This window comes from Oryctolagus cuniculus, chromosome 7 (genome assembly GCF_964237555.1).
Source record: "Oryctolagus cuniculus chromosome 7, mOryCun1.1, whole genome shotgun sequence".
Lineage (NCBI taxonomy): Eukaryota > Metazoa > Chordata > Mammalia > Lagomorpha > Leporidae > Oryctolagus > Oryctolagus cuniculus.
Window position 1 is genome coordinate 38,890,099 of NC_091438.1, and position 14,775 is coordinate 38,904,873.

At 42.3% G+C, this 14,775-nt stretch overlaps 1 protein-coding gene and 1 long non-coding RNA gene across 2 annotated transcripts in view; both read left to right on the plus strand.

Annotated features, from left to right (window-relative positions):
* Positions 1–2,248: 2,248 nt before the first annotated feature.
* On the plus strand, positions 2,249–9,658 carry PIGM (phosphatidylinositol glycan anchor biosynthesis class M). The gene has a single exon (XM_008264242.4). It carries the CDS (start codon positions 6,205–6,207, stop codon positions 7,474–7,476), a length of 1,272 nt encoding a protein of 423 aa, XP_008262464.2. The 5' UTR covers positions 2,249–6,204; the 3' UTR covers positions 7,477–9,658.
* Positions 6,040–14,775, plus strand: part of LOC127493732 (uncharacterized) — a 48,101-nt gene continuing 39,365 nt past the window's right edge. The window contains exon 1 of the long non-coding RNA XR_011390344.1: positions 6,040–6,103. This is a non-coding gene — a long non-coding RNA (uncharacterized lncRNA). The remainder of the gene's footprint in view (positions 6,104–14,775) is intronic.

Consider the following 14,775-nt stretch of genomic DNA (forward strand, 5'->3'; position numbering starts at 1 on the left):
GACCCAGAGGAAGCTCCTGGCTCCTGGCTTCGCATCGGCGCAGCTCTGGCTGTTGCGACCAATTGGGGAGTGAACCACTGGATGGAAGACTTCTCTCTCTGCATCTCCTCTCTCTGTGTAACTCTTTCAAATAAAAATAAGTAAATCTTTAAAAAAAGATTATTTACTTATTTGAAAGTCAAAATTACAGAGAGAGGAACACATGGGATGGGGGAGGGAGGGAGAGAGAGATTTTCCATCTGCTGGCTCACTCTCCAAATGGCTACAATGGGGGCCAGTGCTATGGTGTAGTATGTTAAACCTTTGCCTGCAGCTGCAGCATCCCATATGTGCCAGTTGGAGTCCCAGCTGCTCCTCTTCTGATCCAGCTCACTGCTGATGGCCTGCGAAAGCAGTGAAAGACGGTCCAAGTGCTTGGGCCCCTGTACTCACGTAAGACCCAAAAGAAGCTCCTGGTTCCTGGCTTTGGATTGGCCAAGCTCCAATTGTTGTCGTCATTTGGGGAATGAATCAGCAGATGGAAGACCTTTCTCTCTCTCTCTCTCTGCCTCTGCCTCTGCCTCTCTATAACTCTGCCTTTCAAATAAATAAATAAATTTTTAAAAGAATTTTTAAAAAGATTTATTTATTTACTTGAAAGGTAGAGTTACAGCGTCCATATGGGATGCCAGTGCTACAGATGAGGGCTTAACCAGCTGTGCCACAGTGTCAGCCTCTAAAATTCAGTTTTTAAAGGCCAAGATTCAAAAAACATCTGAAAATTAGCTCATCTTAATCCAAGAAGTCTAAGTTGTTTTGTAACTGGGCATTGTCCCCTTTAACCAGTGATTACAAGCCCAGTTTCCCTTCCATGCTTCTGTGTAGACTCATTGCTGATTTTCCTCAAGAAAAATCAAGTCTCCTCAAGTCTCAAAGAAATGGATTTGCCTTCTACCCTTATCTATAATAGCCTGAGAAAGGGTGTCAATATCCAATCCTGAATTCTGACAAAAAACAACAGATCCTATAGTAACTATTCTTCCCCCCACCCCAAAATGGAAGAACAGAGGGAAAAAGAAGGGAAAAAAATTTGGTCTCTTATAACCAATAATAAATACTTAACTGTAACATTTAGGAAGCACTAAGACTGGATCATGACACATATGAGAAAAATAAGATATAATGTATATAATGCATATATATACATATATATAATGTATGTAATGTATATATAAGATATAATGTATAGTTCCTAAAAGTTAGAAGAAGAAACTTAGAAATTTGTGAGAAAATAACAGGTAGCATGTACTAAGGGCAGGTAAAAGGCATGGAACAAATATACCTCATGGTAATAACAAGCCCCACATACTGATGCCAGATAAAGCATTAATAACATGTTCCAAAAATAGTGGGGTCATTGTGGAAAACATCACAGGAACAAGTACTAGGCAAGGGATCATCAGTTAGAAAACATCTGACATTAAATGCATGAAAAGTCAGCACAGCAAACATTTACTAAGTTCCTATTATATGGAAGGTACTGTTTACTTAATGAAGAAATGTGAGACACGATACATTCCATCAAGGGATGTACACTTGATATCCCTTCTGTGGAACTCTCCCCACTGCCTGCCAACCCCAACTTTCTTAACTCTCACTATTCCCATTTTAGATAAAAATAAATACCATTAGGGCCGGCCCCGTGGCTCAATAGGCTAATCCTCTGCCTGCGGTGCAGGCACACCAGGTTCTAGTCCCGGTCAGGGCGCCGGATTCTGTCCCGGTTGCCCCTCTTCCAGGCCAGCTCTCTGCTGTGGCCAGGGAAGGCAGTGGAGGATGGCCCAAGTCCTTGGGTCCTGCGCCCGCATGGGAGACCAGGAGAAGCACCTGGCTCCTGGCTTCGGATCAGCGTGATGTGCCGGCCGCAGCGCACCAGCCACGGCGGCCACTGGAGGGTGAACCAACGGCAAAAGGAAGACCTTTCTCTCTCTCTCTCACTGTCCACTCTGCCTGTCAAAAAAAATAAAAAGAATAAAAAAATAAATACCATTAAAAACTATAACACTTTCTGTAATTTTACATTACTTATGAATTTATTTGATCAATATATCTTACTCACTAGACTTTTAAGTGTTATGTGACTTGAATTCATGTCAAGTGTTTGATCAATAGTACAATTCAGCACCTCGCACAATGCCAGGCAAGTATGATGCCCAATAAATGTAGCAGGAAGGAAGGAAAGAAAAGGGGGAGTTTATTATTATTTTTTCTTTAGGTAGTTGGGAGCTATGGGAAATAAGCAAGGGAAAGAATCTAAGTAAAATATTTTTTATGAATATCAATCTTACAGTAGAATTGAGGCAGGAGACATAAACTACTTAAGAGACCTTTAAGAGGTTGGGGGAGGGACCAGCACTGTGGTCCAGTGTGTTAAAGCCTCAGCCTGCAGTGCTGGATCCCTTATGGGTGCTGGTTCAAGTCCTGGCTGCTCTGCTTCCGATACAGCTCCCTGCTAATGCACCTGGGAAAGCAGTGGAAGATGGCCCAGGTCCTTGGGCCCCTGCACTCATATGGGAGACTGGGAAGAGGCTGCTGGATCCTGGCTTTGGTTTGGCTCAGCTCTGGCCTTTGCAGCCATTTGGGGAGTGAACCAGCGGATGAAAGACCTTTCGCTCTCTGTCTCTTTCTCTGTCTTTAAAATAAATAAAATAATTTTTTCTTTTAAAGAAAGAGGTTGAGGGAAAGATTGCCACAGTTCCTAGTATAGTACTGTCTAGGTGTTGATGCATATTATTTAATTGCATTGTTGAAGGTCTAGACCAAGGTACAGGATTCTGAGCATGGAAATAATTAGGGATGTAGTCAAAAGACACTATAATGCAGGACAGAGGAACAAGATGTAGCAAAAATGAAAGTGACTGAATTAGGCTTCCAGCAGGAAAGAGATGGTACATTCAAAATGCTAATTGGACAGGTTTTAATGAAGGAATTATTTACAAAGGTGTATGCAGGTTTAATACATAAACAAGAGATGGTGAAGCACCCTGGAACTCACAAAAGTAGGAAGCCTTTGCCAGTCTTAAATCTGAGGAACAGTTACTGGAATCTGGTGAGGGTTGTACCCAAGGCACAAGGTTATAGTTCCAACAGGAACCATGGCCATATGTAGAGCTATTCAGACCTTGCCAAAGATCAGCTGGTGCCTCCCACTAGCCTATTCTGATGGGAAGACTGAGTGATTCTGCCCTCAGAGGTTATTTTCTTGGAGCACAGAACACAGCAAAAGAGCTGGAGAGTAGATATGGAAGAGTAATGAGAGCAAATGCGTTACAATGAACAATTGGTTCTGGTTAAAGATATTAGGGGCAAGCTATGAATATGTGCCTTCCCTAGCCACTTGTTCTAAAAGTATGGAAATCTAGGAGCTAGTAGTAAATGGGTGAATTAGAAAGCATTACAGTAGTCTAAGAAGCAATGAAGAGTTGAGTGCAGTTATGCATGCTAATAAATGTTTTGGTCAATGATGGACTGCATACAAGATGCTAGCTCCATAAGATTATATTGTCTGGTGACATTAAAGCAGTTTTAGTTTAAGTCCACTTTATGATGCTCATACATTTCTAAGAATGTACTACTATCATTAAGCAGCCATGATCATATTTGAAAAAACATATGCTTTTTCAGGGAGATGTACAAATAGAATCCCTTAGCCTAATGCAAAATGATCAGTATAGGGTCCACAAATCCTGTGATGCTTCTGTTCCACATGGAAACAGAAACTGAAGTTGAATCTCTTTGTCCAGAATATTTTAGACAGCTCCAGCCCTTTCTTTATTCCCACAATTAGTATTTACATCTCACTCCTTTGGTTTCAGTGACATGTTTAGTTTCTTTTGATTAGTTTTTGTTTCCTTATCCGTCCAAATTTTGTGACTCTCACTTCTCCCCTAGGTCAGCCATAAAGGGATATATTGACTGAAGTCTTTCTGCCATACTACCTAAGCTATTCCAGTCAGAAGAACTTTTGCCATGTTAATTCTTAGAGATTTACCTCCAATAATCTCTGCCTTCTGGGACTAAGTTTCACTTATCTATTACTCAAAGAGGAAAAGAATAAATCAGAGGCAGAAAGAATCATAGTGAGAGAGAGTATCAGAAAGATTCACACAACAGATCAATGAGAGGAAACAGAGAGGGAACTTAAATTTATAGTCAACATTTTACTTAGAAGTCTGTCAGATATTGACTAACATACCCTAAGTCAGAAGGATCTGGTTTTGAGTTTCTGCTCTGCCACTAGCTGGCTATTATGATTTAGAAAAACTACTTGAGCTCCATCAATCTTAATTTTCCTCATTTGTAAAGATGGGAATATCTACCTTATATGAAAATTATTTAGCACACTGCTTGGCACACTGCAAATAAATCTTCAAATCTTGCTATTATAAATCATCATCATAATTACCAGTTGAATGGTGACTATATGGCCAATATACCTTAGAAATTGATAGAAATAATTAACAATATAAGGCATATAATTATCTCAAGGCATATAAAAGGACAAGAGATATCAGAACATGAATGGAGAATAAGGTTGACATGCTTCATCCAGAGGATAAATGTGAAGTGTAGGATGGATGAGTAGAGGGTAATCCTGAGAGCGGCATGCTCAGAAGGGATGGAGTGACCTTTCCTTATGTGAGGAGAAGACATCCCCCAGGCAGCAGACTCAATCTGTGAAACCAAGTCAGTCAGTACTTCCCAAAGGTTTACCACGTGGTTAAAACTGCAGGAAATTATAAGGGATTGAAAAAAGTTTAGAGATAAGATCCAACTCCTACCCTCAAGAACCCTGCAAATCTGAAGAAATCAAATTCTGCAATGCAGACTGTAAGTGCAGTAAGTGACCACAGCAAGGACAGAGTTAATGCGCTGGAGTGAGGTGTGTGAAGGGGCAGACCTTGACACGGGTAAAACATATTCCAAGGGGGAAAAAGCTTCATGTTGGAGCACTCCAAGGATGTCACCTTAGAAGTATTCTGGTAGGAGGAGCATTCAAAAATAATCCAACTTTTACTGACTGGCTAGTCTAAGTCCGTACAGAAAAGAACTAGACAGACTCAGTTCTTACGAAACTTAAAGAGTCCTGATCAAAAACTAGGAGAAAACAAAACAACAAGTTACTACAGAGCAGCATGACAAACAATAAAGGGTGATCTGGATGGCAGGCCCTGGGCCACTCTTGTATGTTGCCAGGCAGGATCGTCTACTCACTTGTCTGGAGCATGGGGCCCCTCTGCCCCAGCCTGCCTACCCCTGGACAGTGGAGAGGACTGGCAGGTGAACACTGTGCCTGATGAGCCAGCAGGCTGAGCGCCAGAATAGGCTTCTAGGAGTTAACACTTGAGCTGAGGCCTGCGGGCGGAGTGGGTGTTTGCCAGGGAGGACAACTTTGGCAGAAGGAATAATAAACACAGAGTCTGGCACGGCAGCTTGTCTCCCCCATCCTCTCCACCTGGGGTTGCCCGATAAAATTCAGGGCGCTCACTGAAATCTGAATTTCTGGTAAACAACTGATAGTTTTGGAAATATAAGAATGCCCCTAACATTGCAAGCAACATACACATTCTGCCTCTGCTTCAAATGATCCCAGCCGGTCTCAGGAGACTCACAAACTCCTCGCGAATACCGGAGAGCTGGTGTAGTAAAGTATGGGACCCTATCTCAGGCTTCTTTTCCTTTCAATCCTAATTTTTCACTCTCTGGTCTCCAGCCAAGGCCTACGGGATATAGCTCGCAGCTTGTTGTGTCGGGGGTCCGCCTCCTGATGACTGGAATTGGGGAAGGAGACGAGCGGCCCATTCCTGAAAACACATTCGGTCCGTTCTTCAAAATTTTTGGCCAGTGAGGGCTGTCGGGCAAGCGGATGTTGTCTTAGCCAGGAATCGGAAGTCCCGCCTCCGAAGGGGGAGGAGCAGAAGCTAGACAGCCAATGCCGAGGGAGGAATTCTAGGGCCGGCGCCTCCGAGAATCCCGCGCGGGGCTGGTAAACGGAAGCAGCGCGGAGGCGGGGCTCATGCCGGAAGTGATCGTTCCCTGGTGGTTCCCGCAGGCTCCCTAAGAGGTAGGAGATGCGCCGGCCACTCGCGGCGGGAAGTGGAATCGAAGGTTAGACGTGCGAATGCAGTTGGGAGGCGGGCGGAGCGGCTGTCTTGCAGTCAGATCATGGACTCGACCAAGCACTGGGGAGAGTGGCTCCGGAACGTGCGGGTGTCCCCTGCCGGCGTGTTTGGTGTGGCTTTCCTTGCCCGGGTCGCCCTGGTTTTCTATGGGGTCGTCCAGGACCGGACCCTGCTCGTGAGGTATACAGACATCGACTATCAGGTCTTCACGGACGCGGCGCGCTTCGTCACGGAAGGGCGCTCCCCGTATCTGAGGGCGACCTACCGTTACACTCCGTTGCTGGCTTGGTTCCTCACCCCCAACATCTACCTCAGCGAACTCTTTGGGAAGTTTCTCTTCATCAGCTGCGACCTGCTCACCGCTCTCCTCCTATACCGCCTGCTGCTTCTGAAGGGGCTGGGGCCCCGCCAGGCTTGCGGCTACTGTGCCTTTTGGCTTCTCAACCCCCTGCCTATGACGGTGTCCAGCCGAGGCAACGCGGACTCTATCGTCGCCTCCCTGGTGCTGATGGCCCTGTACGCACTGGAGAAAGGACTGGTCGCGTGTGCCGCCGTTTCCTACGGGCTCGCGGTGCATATGAAGATCTATCCGGTGACCTACATCCTGCCCATTGCTCTCCACTTGCTTCCTGAGCGTGAACCTGACAAAGCCCTCCGCCCAGCCCGGTGTTCCTTCCCGGCTCGGTTGTGGGAGTTCCTGGAGAGGCTGTGTAATCGCGCTGTGCTGCTCTTCGTGGCGGTGTCCGGACTCACGTTTTTTACTCTGAGCTTTGGTTTTTACTGTAAATACGGCTGGGAATTTCTGGAGCACACCTACCTTTATCACCTGACCCGGCGGGATATCCGGCACAACTTTTCTCCGTACTTCTACATGCTGTATTTGACTGCCGAGAGCAGGTGGAGCCTCCCGCTGGGATTTGCAGCATTCCTGCCACAGTGCATTTTGCTTTCAGCGGTGTCTTTCGCCTACTACAGGGACCTTGCCTTTTGTTGTTTTCTCCATACGTTCATTTTTGTGACTTTTAACAAAGTCTGCACCTCCCAGTACTTTCTGTGGTACCTCTGCCTTCTGCCCCTTGTGATGCCACTAGTGCAAATGCCTTGGAAAAGATCTGTGGTCCTCCTAATGTTATGGTTTCTAGGGCAGGCCTTATGGCTGGCTCCTGCTTACCTTCTTGAGTTTCAAGGAAAGAACACTTTTTTGTTTATTTGGTTAGCCGGTTTGTTCTTCCTTCTTATCAATTGTTCCATCCTGATTCAGATTATTTCCCATTACAAAGAAGGATCCCTGACAGCCAGAATCAAATATGACTAACGTATGTTCTAGATCTTCCACCACTTTTTGTCTATTACATTTTGATCTGTATGGATCAAAAGAGAGCTTTGGAAATTTTTTGCTGAACATTTTTAGCACTCCAGTGAAAACTGCCTTGTTCCAACACAAATTAAAACCAACATTTGCCTTATGTGTATAACAGGGACTCAATAATTGAGGTCCATGCTCTGGGAAATCTTAGGGCTTAGTTGTTACCTGATGAGAAGTGAAAGTTAACTTGTTTGAAAATGGAAAGGCTGATGAAACTATCAGATGCTTACTAAAACATTCTTGTAGAAAAATAGGGGGAATATAGATAGAAACATAAGATTTAAGCCAGTATCTATTATTTGTTCCAGTTATGCTACCATATTACGTTTTTTAAATCTTTCACCACCCCCTTTTCCTTTCTAAACGTTTCCTGACAGCTGTGAAAATTCACAAAGTATTCTTAAAGTTACAACTTTTTAAATTAAAAAGTATTAAATAATACTACCATGCTTAGTTGGGAAAGCTTTAAAATTCTGTATTAAAAAGTGGGGACTTAGAAATAATCCAAAGAGTTTATATCGAAATCACATATCACATATATATATATATTTTTTTTTAACATGTATTTTATTTATTTGAAAAACGGAGTTACAGAGAGAGGTAGAGACAGAGAGAAGTCTTCTGTCTGCTGATTCACTCCCCAAGTGGCTGCAATGGCCAGGGCTGAGCCAATCTGAAGCCAGGAGCCAGGAGCTTCCTTCAGGTCTCCCACGTGGGTGCAGAGGCCCAAGGACTTGGGCTATCTTCTGTTTTCCCAGGTGCATTAGCGGGAAGCTGGCTCAGAAGCAGAGCAGCCAGGACTAGAACCAGCACCAGCGCTGGGATGCCAGCGCTGCAGGCTGGGGCTTTAACCTGCTGCGCCATAGCGCCAGCCCCTCATATTTGTTTTATAACGTAGTTTTTTGATGCTTGGTTTCAGGGGTATTAGACTTTAGTTTTATACAAAAAAGATTAAATTTATTTTTCATAAATGTTTATTTTCATATACATGAAAGGTGGGGCAACAGAGAGAGAAAGAGAGCTCTATCTATCGACTGCTTCACTCCCCAAATTCCCTTAACAGACAGGATTGGCCCAGGCTGAAGCCAGGAATACAGAACTCAACCTGGGTCACTTTGGTGTGGCCATGGCCCAAGCACTTAAGCCGTCATCTGCTGCCACCCAGGATGTATTAGCAGGAAGCTGGACCAGAAGCACCATGGCTGGGATTCAAACCAGCACTCTGATATGAGATGCAAGTGTTGTAATCTGTGGTTTAACCTGCTGCACCACAGTGGCACCCCAAGGATTGAATTTAAATCCATCCATATTTAGACTTGTTAGATCTTTTAAAATATCATCTTGCTTTCCATGTTTGAGCCACTCAAACCTTCTGTAACCTGCTCCCACATTCTTCAACTTACTTAATTAAGCCTTTAGGTATTTTGTGCTATCTTTATGTTTCCAGTCCAATCTAGACATTTTACTTTAAGACAAAATAATTTTTAAAAGCAATGTCTTTTCTTTATGCAAAGAGTTCTTTTTTTTTTTTTTTTTTTTTTTTTTTTACCCTTTTTTAAGATGAACACACTGTGTTAGGAAAATGGCACAGTCTTATCTATGGCATGATCTACACCCTGACACCACCATAGGCTCTAGCCCCCGCTGCCATTGCTGGAAGCCAGGTGGCGGTGTCAAGCTCCACCCCCATCCTAATGGGATTCACTGCTCCTACTTCCCTGTCCGCCCCCTGGCAAAGTTTTAAAAGGACCTGTTCCTGAACAGGCTCTCTCCTCTCTCGCTCACTCGCTGTCTTCCTTTCTCTCTCTCTCTTCCTCTCCTTCTCCTGACCTCTGTCTCTGTCTGTCTCTCTTACACTCTTCTGCTTCTTTTCCTTCTTCGCCCCTTCCCTCCAGACTGTCGGGTTTCCCCCAATAAACTCTTTCCCTTACTCTGGTGTTTGGTGTGTTTTGTGGTGGCCTTACACACTGTCCTCTAAAATTTCTGCAACTTGCCCACAGATTCTTTTTATTTATTTACATCTGAAATAATCATTTTAAAAGCTCCAAATTAATACAAAAATTCTTAAATAACAAATTGTAACCTTAGTTACTTTCAAGCAGTCTTGAATTAAACACATAAATTATTAGAACATTTTGGTGTGCCTCTTACCTCTTTATAACTTTCTAATTGACAAGATTTTTCATTTAGAATTTAATCAACTACTGTCTATGTTGTAAAAATGAGTATGAGTAGAATTTAGGTGATATGAAGTTTTACCACCTAAATTGCTAGTAATTTCTTGGCTTAAACGAATTGCACTTAGGAAAACTACACAATGAAATGGAGACCTTTGAAGGAGATTCCTGGAAAGCATAAGCAGCATCCTAAGGAGCCATTGGTTTTCTGGATCAGGAAAGTGGGACGAGGATCTGGGGGGTTGTGGAAATGAGACTTTGATGACAAGATCTGTATCCCTTATCACTATAGTATTTATGGGACAGATGCTTTCTGAATTGTTTAAACAGTCATCCTAATTTTCTTTTAAACAGCCCATCTAGGTTAGGGCAAAAAAAGCAGTAGCAATATGTGAGTATGATTTTGTGATTGTAGATTTTATTTATTCATTTATTTGATTGGCAGAGATATAGACAGATAAAGAGAGGCTCCCATCTGCTGGTTCACTCCCCAAATGCCTATTACAGCTAAGGCTGGGGAAAGCTGAAGCAGGGAACTGGGAACCCAGTCCAGGTCTCCCACCTGGGTATTGGAGAAACCTAATTACTTCAGCCATAATCCCTGCCTCCCAGGGTTTGTGTTAGTAGGCCGCTGAAGACAGGAGTGGAACTGGATGTTGAACCCAGGGACTCCAGTATAGCAGTGGGCATCTTAACTACTTGGCCAAATGCCCATCCCTGATTGTAGTTTTTCAAGATGGGTAATTTAACAAATTGGCTTTTTTTTTGCAGCTGGAAAACAAAAACGAATAGAAAGCTCTAGAGAAGTAATATATTTCATGTCAATTCGGGGCTAAAAGAGCCTTTGAGAATAAAGTGTTTATAGGCTGGTCATAATTAAGAATTATATGTCTGGCAGCATTTGTGTGCTAGATGCCTTTTGGGATCTGCCATTAGAAAGAAGGAAAGAATGAGTGGTTTTGCGGCTGTTTGAGTGAAATTAGCAGTCAGATATTGAGGACAATGACCTTTCTTAGAACATCTAGTCTCATACTCTATATTGGCTTTTATCTTGAGGGTTCTTGGTATGTGAGAGTTCACTAGTGGCCTTCTAGCCATGGCATTCTTTTATTTTTCATTCTTTTTATAATAATTTTAAAAAATTTGATAGTGCTAGTGGAGGAGGTAATCAGTGAGAAAAAGGAACAGAATTTCCTCATTCCAATGTAATTTTTTGGTATTTCAATTTTTTATAATTATACTTACTAATTTCTTTATTTTTACTTTAACTTTTTTTGGGGTCTTATTAATTTCTGAGTAATAATGTGATAATATGGGTATTTGTGCAATAACTACATTATTCTTTCACTGTTAAACCTTTAAGGTGACTTCCAGTTTTTAATATTCTCAATGAGATTTTCCATGATTTTAGTCATTCTCCTAGGACATTCTTAGAAGTCAGCAAATTTCTGCTTGGGTCTTTGGGTGGAATGTTAACTCCATATTCTGCCCTGCCAGAAGTTTTTTTTTTTTTTAACCAAGGATATGTAGATGTTTTTACAGAGGGTGTTTTGCAGTTTATGTGCTGCAAACTTATTTAGTTAACCCAAGAAATGATTTAATTTTGTCTTTTGGGGATTTAAAATTTTTCATTTATTTTTGCTTTCCGGTTGTGTAAATCTTTTTTTGGCTTCTTTTCACTTGTAGTCCTTATTCTTTACACCTTAAAATTAAATAGTACTTTGGCTTACTTCTTACATAATTCTCTTTTTTAATATATATATATTTTAAAGAATGGGATGGGAGAGGGAGAGGGTGATGGGATGGTTGCGGGTGGGAGGGAGGTTATGGAGGGGGAAATCCGCTATAATCCAAAAGTTGTATTTCGAAATTTATACTTATTAAATAAAAAATTTTTTAAAAGATTTATTTATTTATTTATTTATTTGTAAGGCAGAGTTACAGAAAGGTAGAGGCAGAGAGAGAGAGAGAAAGAGAGATTTTCCATCTACTGGTTCACTGACCATATGGCTGAAATGGCCAGAGCTGAGCTGATTGATTTGAAGCCAGGATCCAGGAGCTTCTTCTGGGTCTTCCACGTGGGTGCAGGGGGCTCAAGGACTTGTGCCATCCTCCACTGATTTCCCAGGCCCATTAGCAGGGAGCTGGATAGGAAGTGGAGCAGCTGAGACTCAAACTGGTGCCCATATGGGATGCCAGTGCTGCAGGCTGGGGCTTTAACCTGCTGCACTACAGCGCTGGCCTCCACAATTCTTTTTGTTCTTATACCACTCTACAAAAGCAATATATTCAATTAGTGATAAGTATTAATTATTAAATTAAGAGGAATGAGTCTCAAAATAGCCTGTATGCTAAACAGAGGGGACTACAGACTTTTTTTCTTTTGTAATTACATTTTTAACCATTTCAAAATATCCTTATAGATCCCTATTTCTGTTTTTTTTATTTTTAAATTAATTTTTTTTGACAGGCAGAATTAGTGAGAGAGAGAGAAAGGTCCTCCTTTTTCTGTTGGTTCACCCCCCAAATGGCCGCTATGGCTGTTGTGTTGCAGCGCCGATCGCGCTGCGCCGATCCGAAGCCAGGAGCCAGGTGTTTCCGCCTGGTCTCCCATGCAGGTGCAGGGCCCAAGCACTTGGGCCATCCTCCACTGCCTTCCGGGCCAGAGCAGAGAGCTGGACTGGAAGAGGAGCAACTGGGACAGAATCTGGTGCCCCAACTGGGACTAGAACCCGAGGTGCCAGTGCTGCAGGTGGAGGATTAGCCAAGTGAGCCGCGGCGTTGGCCCCTATTTCTGTTTTGTGATTAGAACTGGAAAGGCTAATATTTTTCCTCCAAAACCCTACCCCAGCAAAAGAATTGTCTTAAAACTTCAGGTTTTAGTACTGACTTTTCACCAGCTGGATTCTATAAGTGATATTAACATTGTTTCAGAAGTTGCTCTGTAGTTGGCTGACCTATGGCTGAATATGTTATTTATCCAACATCAATTGTTTTCTGCTTAACCAACTCTGCCATTAACCATCTGTACCACGAGTGGAAAAGGAAGAAGATGGAGCATTTTACTTGGGATGGTCCCTAAATGCAACCTCCCCTCCTCTAGTGCTTTAATATGCATTATTTTAAACATGACCCATATAACGTTATATAACATTTTACCACATTAGCTTAATTACTTATTTTAAATATAATTCTGAATCATGAAAGTTGTAAACATTTCTAAACTTCACTAAATACATCATCAGCATTCATCTGCTAAAGTTAGTCTTTTCTTACAAACCATAATGCTGTTACCTAATAAATTTTAGCATTCTGTTTTCAAATTTCTCCAGCTGTTTTGTATTTAATCTTAAAGGACAAACATTGTTGGATCTCAAAGATTCCTTGAAAGAAATATCGTGATAGATAATCCAGGATTAAGAGGTTTGAATCTTTTCCTAGTCTTTAAAACAGTGTGAACACTAAGGGAATTTACTTTCGTTGAAGTTGAACAAGTGATTGTTCCTGTATACTATTCTTTGATCTCTCTCTAAGAAAATAATTGTTTTGTTTGATAAATCTTCCAGATAAAATGTTTGGAATCTTAATATCCAGTCTTCTCACCTCCCAACAACAACAGATTAACTGGTTTTATATCATAATAATAGTAAGATATTAATGATTAACTGATTGAGGGTACCTGTTCTGCCATATATGGCTTAATTTAATTTTTATGGCAACACTTCAAAGGTGGCATTTGTACTCTAAGTTTTTAATCCATGAACAAAGAGACACAGTAAGTGGGTTGCTAATAGTGACAGAGCAGGAATTTGAAGTGAGTTTTTCTTTTAAGTATTTTTATTTGAAAGGCAGAAACACAGAAAGGGAAAGATACATACAGGCAGAGATCTTTTCATCCACTGGTTTACTCCCTAAATGCTGGCAAGAGCTGGGGCTGGGCCAGGCTGAAGCCAGGGGCCCAGAACGCAACCTAGGTTTCCTGGGTGGGTGGCTGGAACCCAAGTTCTTGAGCCATCACTTGCTGACTTTCAGGGTGTGAATTAGCAGCAAGTTGGAATCAGGAACCACTGGAGCTGGGACTCAAAACACAGGCACTCCCAGATGTCCCAAGCTGCATTTTAACCACTGCCCAAATGCCCACCCTTGAAGTGAGTTTTTCTGATTAAAATGCTTTTTCTACTATATTATGCTTTAGATTTTTCCAGAGTCCTCACACCTAGCAAATAGACTGCTGCAAAGTAAATGGAACACAACACTAACTGACACAGGTTTTGCCAGTCAACCTGTTATTCCTAGTCTTTCACATATTTACTTGTGTGGGCAGCTCTTTCTCAGCTGTACCACGTTTCTGTCATTATCAACCTTTTAATGATTCCAGACCTTTCATAATCCCCTCTCACATCCAAACCTTCTCTCACCGAATTATGGGAGTTCTTTGTTATTGCTAACTTCGTCATGCCCTTTCCTTCCGTAGGCTAAGAAATCAGTTTCCTGGGTCACATCTTAACCAGCTAATTGTGGTAAATAAATCAAGCTATGGCCATTATTTCCAAAATTCATCATTAAATCTCTCTTGCTCTGCAGCATATGAGAGGGTCTTCAAAATGTTTATGGAAAACGTATGTTATAAAAAACCACATAAATTTCTTTTTTGTAATAATTTTTTTTTTTTTTGACAGGCGGAGTGGACAGTGAGAGAGAGAGACAGAGAGAAAGGTCTTCCTTTTTCCATTGGTTCACCCACTAATGGCTGCTGCGGTCAGCACACTGTGGCTGGCATACCGCGCTGATCTGAAGCCAGGAGCCAGGTGCTTATCCCTGTCTCCCATGGGGTGCAGGGCCCAAGGACTTGGGCTATCCTTCACTGCACTCCCGGGCCACAGTAGAGCTGGACTGGAAGAGGGCCAACCGGGACAGAATCCGGCGCCCCGACCGGGACTAGAACCCGGTGTGCCAGCGCTGCAGGCGGAGGATTAGCCTATTGAGCTGCGGCGCCGGCCCACATAAATTTCAAAAATGTTCTGCACCAAAATAAATGTGTATTAATTCTATTTTTTCTATGAACTTTTTT